The sequence below is a fragment of the Yarrowia lipolytica genome, chromosome 1A (assembly GCF_001761485.1).
Source record: "Yarrowia lipolytica chromosome 1A, complete sequence".
In the NCBI taxonomy this organism is placed as follows: Eukaryota; Fungi; Ascomycota; class Dipodascomycetes; order Dipodascales; genus Yarrowia; species Yarrowia lipolytica.
Window position 1 is genome coordinate 143,258 of NC_090770.1, and position 15,230 is coordinate 158,487.

At 46.5% G+C, this 15,230-nt stretch overlaps 5 protein-coding genes across 5 annotated transcripts; 2 read left to right on the forward strand and 3 right to left on the reverse strand.

Annotated features, from left to right (window-relative positions):
* Positions 1–6: 6 nt before the first annotated feature.
* On the reverse strand, positions 7–300 carry YALI1_A01434g (uncharacterized protein; the record flags this gene model as incomplete). Its single annotated transcript, XM_068281605.1, has 2 exons — positions 7–235; positions 281–300. 2 exons carry the CDS (start codon positions 298–300, stop codon positions 7–9), a joined length of 249 nt encoding a protein of 82 aa, XP_068137706.1.
* A 3,263-nt stretch (positions 301–3,563) lies between these two features.
* YALI1_A01468g (uncharacterized protein) lies at positions 3,564–4,679 on the forward strand (the record flags this gene model as incomplete). Its single annotated transcript, XM_499640.3, has 1 exon — positions 3,564–4,679. The coding sequence occupies one exon, from the start codon at positions 3,564–3,566 to the stop codon at positions 4,677–4,679; it is 1,116 nt and encodes a 371-aa protein (XP_499640.1).
* Positions 4,680–6,856: 2,177 nt separating this feature from the next.
* On the reverse strand, positions 6,857–7,318 carry YALI1_A01505g (uncharacterized protein; the record flags this gene model as incomplete). Its single annotated transcript, XM_499641.3, has 1 exon — positions 6,857–7,318. The coding sequence occupies one exon, from the start codon at positions 7,316–7,318 to the stop codon at positions 6,857–6,859; it is 462 nt and encodes a 153-aa protein (XP_499641.1).
* Positions 7,319–10,445: 3,127 nt separating this feature from the next.
* YALI1_A01537g (uncharacterized protein) lies at positions 10,446–12,008 on the forward strand (the record flags this gene model as incomplete). Its single annotated transcript, XM_499642.3, has 1 exon — positions 10,446–12,008. One exon carries the CDS (start codon positions 10,446–10,448, stop codon positions 12,006–12,008), a length of 1,563 nt encoding a protein of 520 aa, XP_499642.3.
* Positions 12,009–13,919: 1,911 nt separating this feature from the next.
* Positions 13,920–14,447, reverse strand: YALI1_A01577g (uncharacterized protein; the record flags this gene model as incomplete). The annotated part of the gene is made up of 1 exon (XM_499643.3): positions 13,920–14,447. The coding sequence occupies one exon, from the start codon at positions 14,445–14,447 to the stop codon at positions 13,920–13,922; it is 528 nt and encodes a 175-aa protein (XP_499643.1).
* Positions 14,448–15,230: the final 783 nt, after the last annotated feature.

Sequence of the window (15,230 nt, forward strand, 5' to 3'; positions counted from 1 at the left end):
GAGTAATCATCGGGATTTTTTAACCACAGTATCTTTGTGTCCCGCTAGCAGTGGGGTGAGTTTACGTGCACAGCTCCATATACTGCACCATGTTGAGATGAGAATGGAGAAAGTGGAAGTGGGGTAACGAGTCAATGTTCTGGGTAGGGTGTCACATCGATGGTGGTGACGTGTTGTTGGTGGTGTGCATGGTGATGAGAATCTCCAAGGCACTACGTGTGCGATGACAATTGTTCTTCGTTAGTGTCGTGTCAATGTCGTTTCAGTATCAGAGCGGAACTTTAGTGGTACGCTTCCCATCCCAAGAGTCGTCCAAATAGTGTCCCAAAGAAAAGAAAAGGGTCATCAGGTCGAGCCCCGAAAGAGTCATTTCGTCGATTCCCTGGAGTCAATCAGGTAGTGTGAATTGAAAGGACTGTTCGAGTCGTTCTGTGCCCAGTGTCAGGGTCGATTTCAGGTCGACGTCACCATCCTTGCTATTTGAGAGTAAACCAAAGAAGAATACCAAGCTCCATGGGAGCTGTTGTCGTCTGGAGATGTCTGTGCAGTCAGTGTCAGTACCCCCTCTCTGTCTGGGCCAGTGGCAGTGTCTGTGTTTAGACAAGCCAGGAAGGAGAGGCCCATTCTACTCACCACCGCAGCTGGTCGGTGTGTGTCTGTGTCGCCGAGAGCATCGTTTGTGTCACTGAGAGCGTCTTTGGTGTCACTGAGGACTGTCTGTGTCATTCAGAAAGTCGTTCTGTACCACTGAACTCCCGTTTGTGCCACGCAGACCCCGTTTGTGCCACTTTGTGTCGTTATAGCGTCGTGTCAAAGTGGTGTGAACCAAACCAAGAGTGACAGTCACCGACACTTACAATCATTATCTAATTCATCCCATTGTCGCTTTTCCCTCTCAAAATGTATCTATATTAATATAATTTAATTTTTGTTTCCATCTCTCCCAACTCCACCTTATCTGCATTATCTGATTGTAGTGCTGAAAAAATAAAAAATAAAACCAATAAAATCAATAACGTTCTGAATTACAACGCAAGCAAAAATTAACTATACTAAAAAAATCACCAAAAAAATTCGTTCAAACAGATATCTCTAAAATCCTTCTCCAATAACTCATAACCTGTGAAAATGGTATTGTCAAAATCATCCACTAACCACCACTCATCGGCACCAAGAATCGTACCGGTACGTAGTTGTCCTTCCCCACACTTGCCATAATCGACTTGACATCCATTTCGTCGTCAGCGTTACAGCGCAAACAAAACGTGCTACTGTACTCTGTTGTACCTGTAGTCGTGGTTTGCAACTGCCCAATAATTATCCGCCCAAACAAAGACGCAGTTTCACAGCAGTTGCGTATCTATTTTCTTTGTCAAAAAGCGCCTTGTTGAGGGCACAAGAGATGGGCATTTTCTTTTCTTTTGTTTGGTTTTTTGTTATTTTGTTATTTTGTTATTTAGATTTTTTTTTTTTTTTTGTTGTTTTTGCCATTGTTATTTTTTGTTAGTCATTTTCAGTCATTTCCAGTCATTTAATTTAATTTAAATTGATTTAAATTGAATTACTCGTATATAATCACATTTATATTTGGATTTTATTTCTCTACAAGATAGTCACTACAAGATAGTCATTTTTATTATATATTTTATTATATTTTCTAAGAATTTCTAAGAATTTTTAAGAATTTTTTCTGTCTTTGTTTATTTCTTTGTTGTATTGTATTATTATTTTATTATCTGCCAAAAAAACGTGCTCCCTTGGCTCCGTAAAGGTGGGCACGTGGAGAAAACAGATTGTGAGAAAAGTGACATCAATAAACATAACAGCGATCTGAAAAAAAACACAGAATGGTAAAGTCGCCTTATACCGACGATTGGTCTATTGAGAATGTCCGTATCTATCCACAAAAACGAGATATTCCCCTTCGTATGATCCCAAAGATAGGGTGACATATTGGTCCACGACGATAGGACAACAAGGCCGACAAAAGACACCAAGTAGCTACCCCTGTGCAAAGACTGACCTTGCGGTGACACTCAGACGCAACCCCTCTGTCTGTCGTCGTATTGGACTATTTGGCATGTTTTCTGTAGCGATTCATGTCTTGTATCAGTTGTCTCCAAAGGGATGCTGGAATAATGAGAAATATACCGTTGGATTTCTGGTCACGTGGTGATTCCAATGGTACTAATTTTGAGCGACTGTTGGTGGGTAAGTATCCAATTTTCTCAGAATGGAGGTATGGGGATTTTCGACTCAGGAGAACAAGAGTAGTAGAATGATAATATCCTACACATTCCAACAGTTACCAATCACTATGAATTGGAGAAAGGAGTCCGAGAACATTTGTCTATATTCTGCTGATAATCGCTGGAGAATTGTTAGAGAATTGCTAGAGAATTGCTGGAGAATCGCTATACTAAACTCCAACTAAACTCCAACTAAGGCCAACATTATGCCTACAAAGTCCAACAATAAAAAAATGAAATACAGAACAAAAATTGAAAGTAAAGGTCAATTGAATTTGACCAAAGACGAATTATGGGGCCGAATCTTGCACCATTATCTACGCAGGATCGCCCTCTACAAATGTATCTACTTTTTGTGTCCAAACCTCTCTATAACGAACATATATGGACATTTCTGATTCACAGGAGGGACCAGTGTCAGTCTCATAGTACAGTATTGTACAGTACTGTACCCGAGTGAGCAATGAAAGCACAAATTTACAACGTCTAGTGTCTCTAGCAACGGTATTGTTAAATCCTTCGGCGTCTCTGATCTTTTGAGGGTACTTTTCTAGGGTACTTTGGAGGTCCCATCCCATATCTGGCCGTAAAATTCAGAGAGATGTACCGAAAATGACCAAAAAAGATCCGGAAAAGAGCAAAAAGGCTTGAAGATGTGTTTTAGTCATGGTGTAGTACTCATGGATCCCTTTCCGCCTTAAAAAATCTTGTTTTTGCTCTGTGGAGATGAGTCTCGGTATGCAGTTGTGGAAGATGTCATAGACGGGGGTTATAGTGGTGGTAGCAGGTCGTAATGACACAAAAGCATGTAGATGAGTAGAGCTAGCTGTGGCGAACATTTCTATATAAAAATTGTCAAATTGCGTGCTGTGGTTTCGTGTTGTCATGAAGGATTTCCTTCTGATTTGAAATGAACAAGGATCATCTAAATGTCAAGTAATCTGACTCCATGTCAAGTAAAGCTAACTACAAGTCAACCCAAGCAAACCATACACAAGTCCAGTCCAGTAAATGTCAAGTAGTGCCGACTAAAATTCCACTAAACGTCAACCAAACCTATCTGAATTATATCACAAATCCCTTTCGCCCAAAAATCGTGTTGTGGCGGTTGGTAATTTGAATTTGTACCACAAAAGACCCCCACTGACGACCATATTAGTACCAAAATCCCAACTAAAATTCTAACTAAAATCCCACCTAAAATCCCAACTAAAATCCCAACTAAAACCCCAACCAAATTACGCAATTAAAGTTCAACACTGCATCACCATCTGTGCCGCAATTTCCCTCAACTAGTTACACAAACACAACACGATGCTCAGAGCGCTCAAAACACGCCAATTGGCGCCGATTTTTCGCCAGCGAGTAGTCACACGTCTGCTGACGACCGCGCCGGCGGCAAAATTGTCCTATGTATTCGATATCGACGGCGTTTTGATGCACGGAGGCGAGGCGATTCCGCAGGGTCGCCAGGCGCTGCTGGAGCTCGAACAGGCCCAGGTGCCGTGGATTCTGCTGACTAACGGCGGCGGCAAGTCCGAGGTGCAGCGAACGGAGGAGCTCTCCAAGGCGCTGGACTTCTACATAGACCCGCAGCAGATTGTACAGTCACACACGCCGTTCAGGGGCCTGTCGGGTCAATATGAACGGGTTCTGGTGGTGGGCGGAGACCACGACATGTCGCGACAGGTGGCAGAACTGTACGGGTTCAAACACGTGATTGTGCCGGCGGACATTGTGCGAGCCACCCCGCACGTGTGGCCGTACCACCGGCTCACGGAAAAGGACGACTTCTGGGTGCTCCCCAAGAAAGAATGCGACCAGCTGGTGGATCCCAACAGTGGCATGAACAAGGTGGACGCGGTATTCATCTTCAACGACCCCCGAGACTGGGGCACCGACGTCCAGATCGTCATGGACATGCTACTGTCTCAAGACGGACACATTGGTACCAAGGCCAACTGGCACCCGCGACCATCGGAGCCCACCCTCAAGTCGCCCTCCATCCCCATCTACTTCTCTAACAACGACCTGCTGTGGGCCAACCAGTACCCGCTGCCTCGTCTTGGCCAGGGAGCTCTCCGAACAACCATCGAGGCGCTGTTCACAGAACTCACCGGCTACAAACTGCGTTCCACCATCATTGGAAAACCCGTGCGGGAAACCTACGAGTTTGCCGAGGAGACGCTCGACGACTGGCGACAAAAGACCTTCAACCTGGCGCCGGGGTCGTGGGAAAAAGTGTACATGGTGGGAGACAATCCTGCCAGTGACATTGATGGAGCTAACCGATACGGCTGGGAGAGTATGCTGGTGAGAACGGGCGTTTTCCGTGACGCCGATCTGCCCGATGCGGTGGCCAAACCCAACGCCGGTATCTACGATAACGTCTTGGATGCTGTTAGAGCAGGCATTAAGAGACATTATTAGATACCACATTGCGTGATGCTGCGCACGACAACACATGGTGAGCGTGATGATGTGTCTCTATAGTCGCACACAAGAATGAATGGACCTTCCTTGCCTTGCTTGACCCACTACGTCCTCCCTCCCATATTAGAACCATTAGATAGTGTTTCAATACATTAGAATGACATCACCCGCGTAGAGAGAGGAATATCCAAAGTACGAGCTCGTAGATTCTCTATCAGCTCCCGGGGTTATCCTGGTTGGTACTCTCGGGTCGATTACAAGACCTGAACCTCACGCGGGGCTCTCGAGCTGTCGTTGGGCCCATCTCAAGATCCACAGCACCCAGCTGAGACTCGTTGCCCTCATTATTGTTGCGGGATAACGACTATACCGGAGGGTCTGATGAGAGAGGTGGTTTGTCATGTGAACGATAGCTGGAGGACGTAAACGATAGATGAGTGGTTGTTTGAGCGACCAGTGGAGGCGGACATATAGCGCATACTGTAGGGTGCTTTACACAAGTGCTTTGAGACAGGATATATGACCATCGCCACTTGTCTTCGCTAGGTCGAGAGCCACAAGCCCCTCAACCGTGATACCATACTAACTGATCCACATGTGATCCGCTTTCGCCTCTTGTTAGCCCTCCATAGAAGAGCTACAAGTAACAAGTGCATTGTCAATTACGCTCTTTTGTCGCACCGTTTGATACCCGTCACATGTCTGATATTGTGTATGAAGTTTGGGGTGGCTCATCGCCTCTCCCTGTTCCCCTGTTGTTTTCCCTTGATATTTCCGGCATTTACTTGACATTAGTTAACAAACCTTATTTCTAACGGGGCTTTTACTCCATCACTAAGCAATCATTAGCCAAATCTTACGCTGCAGTGAAACACCTGGTAGTCTTCTCATATTCTATAGAGTTTAGTATTATGATGTTATAAAACAAAATCAATACCATTGATTACATAAGAAAAACACTTCCAAAAAACACCGCTTACTAAGCATGACGTCATACTAGCATGTACTCTCCATCACTACTACAATGTCTTGTTGAAGTATGTGTCGTTATGGGTTTGACGTTCAGTATTACCATCATATTTTCGATCGATCTATGTCTCAGTTCAGTTCAGTATTCGGTTCGAGACACTAAATAATTTACGATGGTCCTTTTTTTTTTTTTTTTTTTTTTTTTTTTTTTTTTTTTTTTTTGCAAGATTTTAGAGCAAGTTTAGTCGTGGATATTAGATAAGAGTCTTGGATTGGAAAAATATTTGTTTGGGAATATCAGTTTCCTTTTTTACCTCCCGTTTTTTCCATTTCTCCCGCTTTTTTTTCAGTTCTCCCGGGTTTTTTTTTCCTTCTTTTTTTTATATATTTTCCATTTCTTCTGTAGGTCTCCAATCAACACATGGTCTTTTCACATACTCGATCCTGCCGGGTAACATGTAGCAACGGTTTTGCGTCGGAAAAAAGCCGATCGTCATGATCTTCTATCGCAGGCAGCATTGCATCTGTACGGATGACTGATAGTAGCGGATGTTGGCTTTTCTATTTGGATATTTTTTATTTATTTTATTTTATTTTTATTTTAATATCATTTTTTTCCGTGTTTTGCCCCATAATTATTCCACACATTGTTTTCTTGCGCGCAAATGCCATATTTTCCACACACATTTTTTTCCTATGACACTGCTCCAATTTTATGGAGATAATAAATAATTAAATAAAATCAACAAAAATATTTGGAAAATCAACAGCCATTCCATCTTCGATATCATCACGTGACGGATATAAAAACCTCAGTTTCGCTAATTCTGTAATTTCACATTTTTCTATTTCTATTTCTATGTATTTTTTCGTTGACCGATTTAATTAGTATGATCATGTGTGCCCCACCTTTCCCCTCCTGATCAACGTTGCTTTTAACCGTGGCGGCGGTTTTTTTCTCTTAATCTTTCTTTCTTTGCTGTGTCAAATAAGGTTTAGGGAGGGGCACAGGATACAAGTGGCCTCCCTCCAGGTGATACGTCACCACATAGATTGGGCAATCTGAAGTGTGGCATGTGGCAGTGGAAAAAGGTGGCAGTGGCACTACAGATTATGGTCATATCTCATTATAATACAGGGCAACGGATTGTTGCATGCTATGTGTAGGTCCGGATTGCGGGGTATCACTGGCAAAACGGAGGAGGTTAGACCTTGTTGGCCTGGGTCTGCTCGCGGTGGAGCTTGGATGCATTCTGCTCGTGCAGCTGGTCCTTACAAGACTGGAGGCCCGAGCAGTTGTGCTGCTCCAGCAGTCGGTGCGTGCTGCAAAACTTGCCGTCACAGAAGGAGCAGTCGCCCACCATGCGCAGGGGTGCGCTGGAGCAGCCGTTGAAGGAGCATCGCTTCTTCTTCTTGGTGGTTTTGGGGGCCGAGTTGCGGCTGGCCACGTTGCGGCTGACCACGTTGACGGTTTTGGAGTCGAGGTCAAGCTCCTCGATGGTCTTTGTGTCGTCCAGCGACTGTCCGCCAAACACCAGGTCGATGGTGGAGGAGGACAGGGTGGTGTCGCGCTCGTGGAGGTACTCCTTGACGGCGGCGATGGTGTTGGAGGCGTCCATGGTTACGTCGTACGACTTTCCGGACACAAACTTGACAGTGAAGGGCATGGTAGGGATGGCGTGGTGGGGTTGGGTGTGGTTGTAGGTGTGGTGAGTAGGACTATTCTATGACTGATGTCTCGATGTCTGTATCTCTATTTCTCTCGATGGCTGCGTTACTACGGTGGCAAGGCAGGGACAGTACGGAAACGAGGGGTGCTGGTTGAGTCTCTCGGTGTCTCTGGTTGAGTCTCTCGGTGTGTCTGTTTGTGTCTGTGGGTTTCGGCTTTATCACGCTATCAAATTAATGGGGCGTGGAGATGCGCGACTTGGGTGGCGGGTGGCGTTTTGGCGGCAAAGGGGCACACAGATACGTTGGGTGTGTGGTGGTGAGGTGTGAAAGGTGGAGTGCGGACCCGCCCCCTTTATATACAAAGCCACGCGATAACGTAATATAATGACTCTGATTGCCAAACAAGCTCGCTATCTCTTCTCGGAACTTCCATAAGCCTTTTGTCTGCCATGCTAAAAACAGCACAAAGTGTACCATGCGCATGCAAACCTTGAGTTTATTTCTGGAGTTTAAAATTGCCCCACCGAGCTGATGCTGATGATGACTGATTGGTTGCCGGTTCGTCGGTTCGAACCGTGCGAACGCGATTAACGAGTTGGAAACTGGACATTTAGTAGAAGGGTTGGAGGGGTTGGAAGGGGGTGATAAGGACGATGCGAGGGCGAGAAGGACGCCACGAGGGCAAGGAGGACGCTGGAAGGACGTTATGAGGGTGAAAAATGGTCCCAAGAGGCTCAAACGGAGCAGCGGGGTACTCCTACGAGTAGACGACCTACAGGCCTACTCCTACTCCTACTCGTACGTGTAAAGATCGGTAATACATCCAGTTTTTGTAATATGACCCAAAGTAGTTCCAGTCATCAACCACCTTCTCCCTCAGAAGGGCTGATCCACACCCTTGACCCTGCCCTTGCCCGACCTACTTGTAGCCGCTCGCTCAAAGCAATAAAATCTCAGCAGCCAGTCATAATACGTAACGTCATGTGACGCTCGAGGGAGATACGACTCGTACAACTGTACATACAACTGTGCAACTATCTCTACCCATACGTTAACTCCGAAGTCCGAAATTAACTCCGAAACCCCATCGGTCACTTGACGGGCATAAAACAGGACCTAGCGACTGCTCCAGAGGTCCTAAAAGTCCCCCGAAGCCCGGAATCTGCTCGGACGACCCCGCAGAACCCACATCTGCCGCGAAAGCGGTCCCGAACGGCACCAAACGGCCCCAAACCCTCGCCACGCCCCATCGGCTTTTTTAGCCCTTCTTTCCGAACTCCTTTTTTTCCCGCAGCCCCAAAAAACTCAACATGGTGGTTTCGAGACATTTCGAGGCGCAGAGAAAGACTGAAAAACCGCGCTTGTGAACCCTCGTTTGTTTCAATCCGGCAAGTCCAAGTTCGTCCAGTCGGAAGACCTTGTCGGGAGACCCCACCCGAGTTTCACATGGATAATTTAAATGATTAAAAATATCATTAAAAGTGGCAAAATGATTTTTAAAAAACTGAAAAAAGAAGAAAAAGGGGGGGGGGGGAAACACCAGATTACCACCAAAGACCCACAGCAGGCATCAGTTGTACAGAAGCCACATGAGAACATGAATATAATCTGTCTTTTTTTTTTTTTCCTACCGCCCCTTCTCCCTTTTCCCTCGTTTTTCCTAATTTTTTTTTTTAATTTTTTTTTAATTCTAAACATGTTCGTATTGCTCCATGTCTTAAAGTTGTGGCACCAAAAAAACGACATCAGAAAAGGTGGGCAGAGCCGTGGAAGGGAGCCTTGCGGACGCCACCAGTCACGTGATTCAAATACTGACTGGACGAAATCCCGAGCCGAGCCGGGTCGGATATGTCGGTCACGTGACACACAATCTACGGCAGGGTTTTTTTTGTTTTTTTCTGCTCGGATAGTCGGCTTTATATCCGAAAAACCACAAACCGAAATAGTCCGAGTTCGAACTTGTGTGGGAATATTTTTCCGAAATGACCAAGGCTCGATCCCTTGTGTTTTTTTTTTTTTTTTTCTTTTTGTTTTTTAAACAGAACGTACTCGTACTCGTACCACACCGTACATACCGTACAATATGATATTGCCACTCTTACGCTCTTATCATCAGGCACTTCTAAAACTCGTATCTAACTAACACCTCCGATCTCGCTCCCGGTCTCAACAGAATCGAACCCAGCAACAGTGTCTCACCAACAGTGTCTCACCAACACGGTACGAGACATGTCTTCGGTGCTGGAGCGGTTTTCAGTTGCGCAAAAGTGAGACAGAGCGGCTGTCGTTTGGCGTTTAGGCCGTAAGATTGTTGATACTCTGGAAATCTCTCGGTGAAGGCCATGGAAGTATGGCAGTATGAGTAATACGAGGAAAGAGTACGAAACGAGCTACAATTACCGGTAGAGATACCATACAATCCAATAACGGAAGCCCCAGGGATCATTCTGACGTTTGAAAAGCGTCGCCTATCTTCTATTTGGGTGGCAAACTCCAGAAGTAGGATAGGAATATGTGAAACTGGGAGGTGATAAATAAAATAAAATAAAATAAAAAAAAATAAATAAAAAATAAATATAACATAAAAAAATAAAAAAAATAAAAAAGGTGTAAAATTATATACTATAGTTCTTGTACTCGTGATTTATTGTAGATGACTCAACCACGGCGTAGACTCATACTACAACACGTGCATTCAACCATTCCACCAGTTTCGGTTTCATCACCCTTCTAGAAACTTCCACACAACTCCACGGTCACATTAGTAAGCAATTAAAAAGTCCCTCTAGAGCTACGGGACCTCTCTCTGGGCAATGCAATCATTTCCCCACATTACTCTGTTTCCCCGCAAGGCCCAAAATCGCCCGAAATCCGCGTTTCGCGCATTTTCGCAAATACGACGATTCCAGACTCTTCTCGCGGCTTCCCCAAATTTCCGCCAGGTTCAGATAACCTTATTTCAGTGGTGAGTGCATGATTTTGCATATAATATGCATATAATATGCACCCGTCCAGAACTTCTGGATGATTCTCGTCAGGTGGCAATGGTGTATATAGGGTGGGGATTTCGCCGTCTCTGTCAACCAACACAATCACACATCCTCACAAACAAGACAAGAAACAATGCAATTTGTCTATTCGCCCTATGACTACGAGCAGCAGCTGCAGCAGTACCAGCAGTACCAATACCAGCAGCAGCTTGCTCAGCGACGAGCTCTTGAGGAGTATTATCAGCGCCAGTTGATGCAGGAGCGACTCCGACAGGAGGAGCAGAAGCGACTGGAGGAACAGAAGCGCCAGGAAGAGCTCCATCAGAAGCTCATTGAGCAGAAGCGACAGGAGCAACTCCAGGCCCAGCAGTTCCGACAAGAACAGGCCCAGCAGCTGTTTGACTACATGTACATGCAGCAGTTGCAGCAACAGGAGTCTGTTCGACGACAGCGGGAGCAGCAGAAGAAGCAGATCCAGCAGTCTGCTGCCAAGGCCGCCTCTCTGGAAAAGGTCCGTGTGGCCGAAGCCAAGCGACAGGCTGCTCTTCAGGCTGCCCAGGAGGCCGACGCTGCTCGACAAGCCGCTCTCGAAGAGATTGCCGAGCACGAGAGATTGGAAGAGGAGAAGCGCCAGGAGGAAAAGCGCCAGGAGGAAAAGCGCCAGGCTGAGGCTGAGGCCAAACTTGCAGCTGAAAAGGCTTCCGAGGAGAAGCGAAAGGCTGAGGCTGAGGCAAAACTTGCCGCCGAGAAGGCTTCTGAGGAGAAGCGACAAGCTGAGACTGAGAAGGCCAAACTTGCTCAGAAATCGCTTTCCCACTCCGCTCCCAAGCCCGTGCAATCCGAAGCCGAGGCGTTCGCTGACTACTACTCGCAGCTCACAGGCTGTCCTGGAAACGGCCCTTCTTTTGCTCAGGCTCTCAAACAGCTCGGAGTCAATGTTCATTACCGATCCGACGATGAAGATGAAACCGAGACTCTGGCCGATGACAAGGAGCGACCTTTGCAGGTTGATCTTTCGGAGCCCGCCACAAAAACCGAGTCTGAGTCTGCGCCCGAGCCTGTTTCCGAATCTACCGATGTTGATGACGACTCGAACCTCAAGGAGCCTACCGAAGAAATCCATCCCCTGGTGGCGTTCCTGCAGTCTCTAGGCATCCCCGCTACCATTTCCGAGCCCCAGATTGCCAAGGCCGAGACTCAGACCGACCCTGATCTTGCTCTGGCAGACTTTGTCGAGTCTCTGAGCGACGATGAGCGACCTTCTGAGGCTTCAAAGAAGGCCACCAAGGCCGCTAAGCGAGCCGCAAAGGCCCAGGAGGCTGCCCTCAAGGCCCAGGCCGAAGCCGAGGCCGCCGCCAGAGCCCAGATCGAAGCCGAACAAGAGCTGAAGCGGGAAAAGCTGGAGAAGAAGAAGTTGGAGAAGAAGAAAAAGGCGGCAAAGAAGGCCAAGACTCAGTCTCCTCCCTCCCAATTCTATCCCCTCCACCCCCTCAAACTCCCCAAAACCCCTCCCTTCCAGTCGTGGTCTACTCGTCTCCTGTCGATACCGAAAAAGACGTGTCCAAACAGCTGGCCAAACTGGGCTCCGTGGTCGATCGATCGGTCGAGACTTACGAGCGAATCAAAAAGGCCGCCACCCAGTCCGACTCCGAGTACTCTAACTCCGTGTCTTCTTACACGTCGCGAATCAAGGTAATTCAGCAGGCCCAGATCAAACTTGAACAGATCTACGACCAGCTGGACTCCATGGCCGTGACCAACGCCGACGAAAAGAAGGAACGAACCCGACTTATCCGAAAGGCCGTCTCCACCGCCGAAGCCATCGACTCTGTGGTCGAGCAGCTCAAGTCGGAAAAGTCCAAGATTGAAAAGTCCGTGTCTTCGTCCGACGAAGAGGAGATCCCTCGAAAGGTCACCAACAAGACCAACAAGATCATCAAGAAGAACAAGACCGTCAACAACGGCTCTCCCGTTCGAAAGGTCACCCTGGAAACCGTTCCGGATGCCGACTCTGCCTCTGATTAAGCACAAGAGTCACATCTTCTTATTTATGATTGGTTGTATAATAGTTAATGGTATTTTATGATATTTGACGATAATTGCTTTGGTGTACTGTTTTGTTGTAGTTGTTGTTGTTGTTGAAATGAATCTCACGTACAAAGGTGCATTTGCTGAGTTCTTATGGGCTCAAAGCCCCACGCGCAGATTCTCAAGGTCCCTGAGTTGGTATCGCTGCTTGGAAGTTGGGGAATCGAAAGTGTAAAATTCAGCATAGAATACATTGTGTGAGTTGTTTGAACCACCGAATTCGCCTGACAATTGGGCATGTATCATCGATATCACCGAATTTATCTCATGTGGTGTGTCGTCATGTGGTATCTTCCAAAAACGGAGCTGTATCCACAATATCGAGTGACATAATCGACATGACGATGGACACTTCACCTTGGAGGTGAGTTGGGAATGACATGGTCACGTGGCAAAGGATATGGTCACGTGACGAAAAACTCCTCTGGAGCCTTCTATCGTCCTTAATGTGGGTGTGGGTTGGTTGATGAGAGGATCGTGGAGAGAAATAAAATTTAAAATAAAAAATTACAGGTGTTTTTTTAAATGACTTTTTTCCTCCCAATTTTTAGCTAAGAATGGGAGTTACATTTTACTTGGAAAATACTGGAAATTACTTAGAAAAGCCTGCAGCGGGTAAAAAAACAATTAAATTTTTTTTTAAAAAAAACCGCTCCTCTCACATTCACCACAACAGCAGACCTCATTGAATGGCCACAAAAGACGCAAGAATAACATTTGGACTGGATCTTCGCTTTTTTCTTTTGAAACCGTTCGTTCTAATTCATTACCACTGCCCCGCTTACTAACCGGTTCTCATAACCACTACCAACGGAACCCGAAGAAACGAACGACAATAAAACAGCAAAGAAAGACCAATTCCATTGAAAGCACCCACTTTGAGCCGCTTAAGCAGCCATTCAAACCCACGAAATCAATCCAATTAATCCATGCCATGCCGTGGTATTCGAAGTCATGCCATTGTATTAGAAGCCATACCATTGTATCCCAAGCACCATTTGTACCGATTCTACGGATTTTACAGATCGTAAACTACTCTGAGAAAGCTCGTAAACTACTCGGGAAAGCTCATACTCTGGAAAGCTCACAAGTCCATCGGCTCGCAATAGACCATCCGAAATGATGGGATCACTGCGCCATTGCATCGTGTGTATCTTTTAGTCTATGACTGTGACGCCCGTGCAACGAGCAATAGTCGTTAATGTCACAGATGTGGCAAAGATCATTCATGTCATTCATGTCAATGTTTCAGAATCAGGATCTGAGATCCAAAAATGTACCAGTACCCGTGGGTACTCGGTACTCAGGTAGTGTCGGAGAGAAGGAATCTATCAGTATTTTGTTGTCCAAAAGTGTCGCTGCTGAACAGTATGTGTACAGTACTCGTGCTGTACTGAACACAGGTGGTAGCCATGTAGCCAAGTCATTGATCATGAGTTCAACTGATGGGAGCAGAACAATTTCGCGTCAGTCGACTCGCGCCAATCTCGCACCACCAACTCACACGCAGTCACTCCACTCACTCCAACTTGCTCGCGCGATCCTTTGCAATATCACACATGGCGTTAAACGCCTCCTGCCTCTCCTTTTTCACGTCTCCTCTGTTGATCCGCTCCACCATGTTTTCCATGATGACCTCCCGCGATCGTCCGTTGACAAAAACAACGTAGATGAGGCCTGGAAACGTTTCTTCGTACTGCTTGTTGAGTCTCTCGAGCCGCAGGCCCTCCTGTGCCGACCTGGCCTGCAGCGATTTCTGCTCCGCCTGAGAGTGGGACGAGTCCACCTTCTGGGCGCCCAGACGCGGGTGAGCGCCGATGATTCTGTTGATCCGCGGATCCGTGTCGTCGCCCGACTTGAGCAGCTCCAGCAGCTCCGCCCGCACCCGCTCAATCAGCTCGTTGTAGTCGTGGCACTGTTGGCGGATTGCGCCCCGGATCACAAGCTGCTTGAGAGTGGCACACGGCTCAAACAGATGATCCAGCAGCAGCTCCTGGTCGGCTTCAGGCAGCGACGGTACCGTTTCTATCGCAGGTAGCTTGTACATGTCGTGGATAGAGAGGGAAGAAGAAGAAGAGAGGGAGTTGCGATCTCTCGCTTATCATTGTCAGTAGAGTTTCGGAGATGGCCGATGGAAAACGTACATACTTGTACGAGTACGGGTAAGATACTGTAGACGTCAATCACTGGAAATATATGAACCGGTGTTGTTTTGTTATTTTTTTGTTATTTTTTATTTTTTGTTGTTATTTTATCGTTGTTATTTTATTTAATTAATCAATGTTAACTATTATTTTTACTTATACTATTATCATTATTTATATTTTATTTTAGATTTTATAGGAGTCATGGTGAACAGCCGTACTGTCTGTCTTCCGTCTTGTTCCTGTAGAAGTGCTGCAGCCACAGCTACTCGAGAGGCGCGGTTGACGCTACAGACATGAACCGGAGCGACCCGCTGGCAGACTTGACACCGAGCTCTCCAGCCAGCTCGCGAAACGGTGCTGATGTTGGCTCTACAGCCTGCTTGGATCAATCGCTGGACGTGGTTGAGCCGTGACAGACTCTTGTCACCTGTAGCAATGTGGACCTCTTGAAGCCTCGGTGTAGATAAACGCTCTGATCTGGTCGCAGAAACGACATTGACTCCAAAAGACTCATCTTCTGATGACTTGTTCTAGCTCCTCCACATTCCCCGACTGTCCCGCCAAAAGAGGAGCCGTTGTTCAAGGCCCTTACCTAGCCCGGAGACATACGGTCCCACACATAACTTCTGATATGGATAAATAATGCATTTTTATGTCTGTCTAGTAATACACGAGCATATACT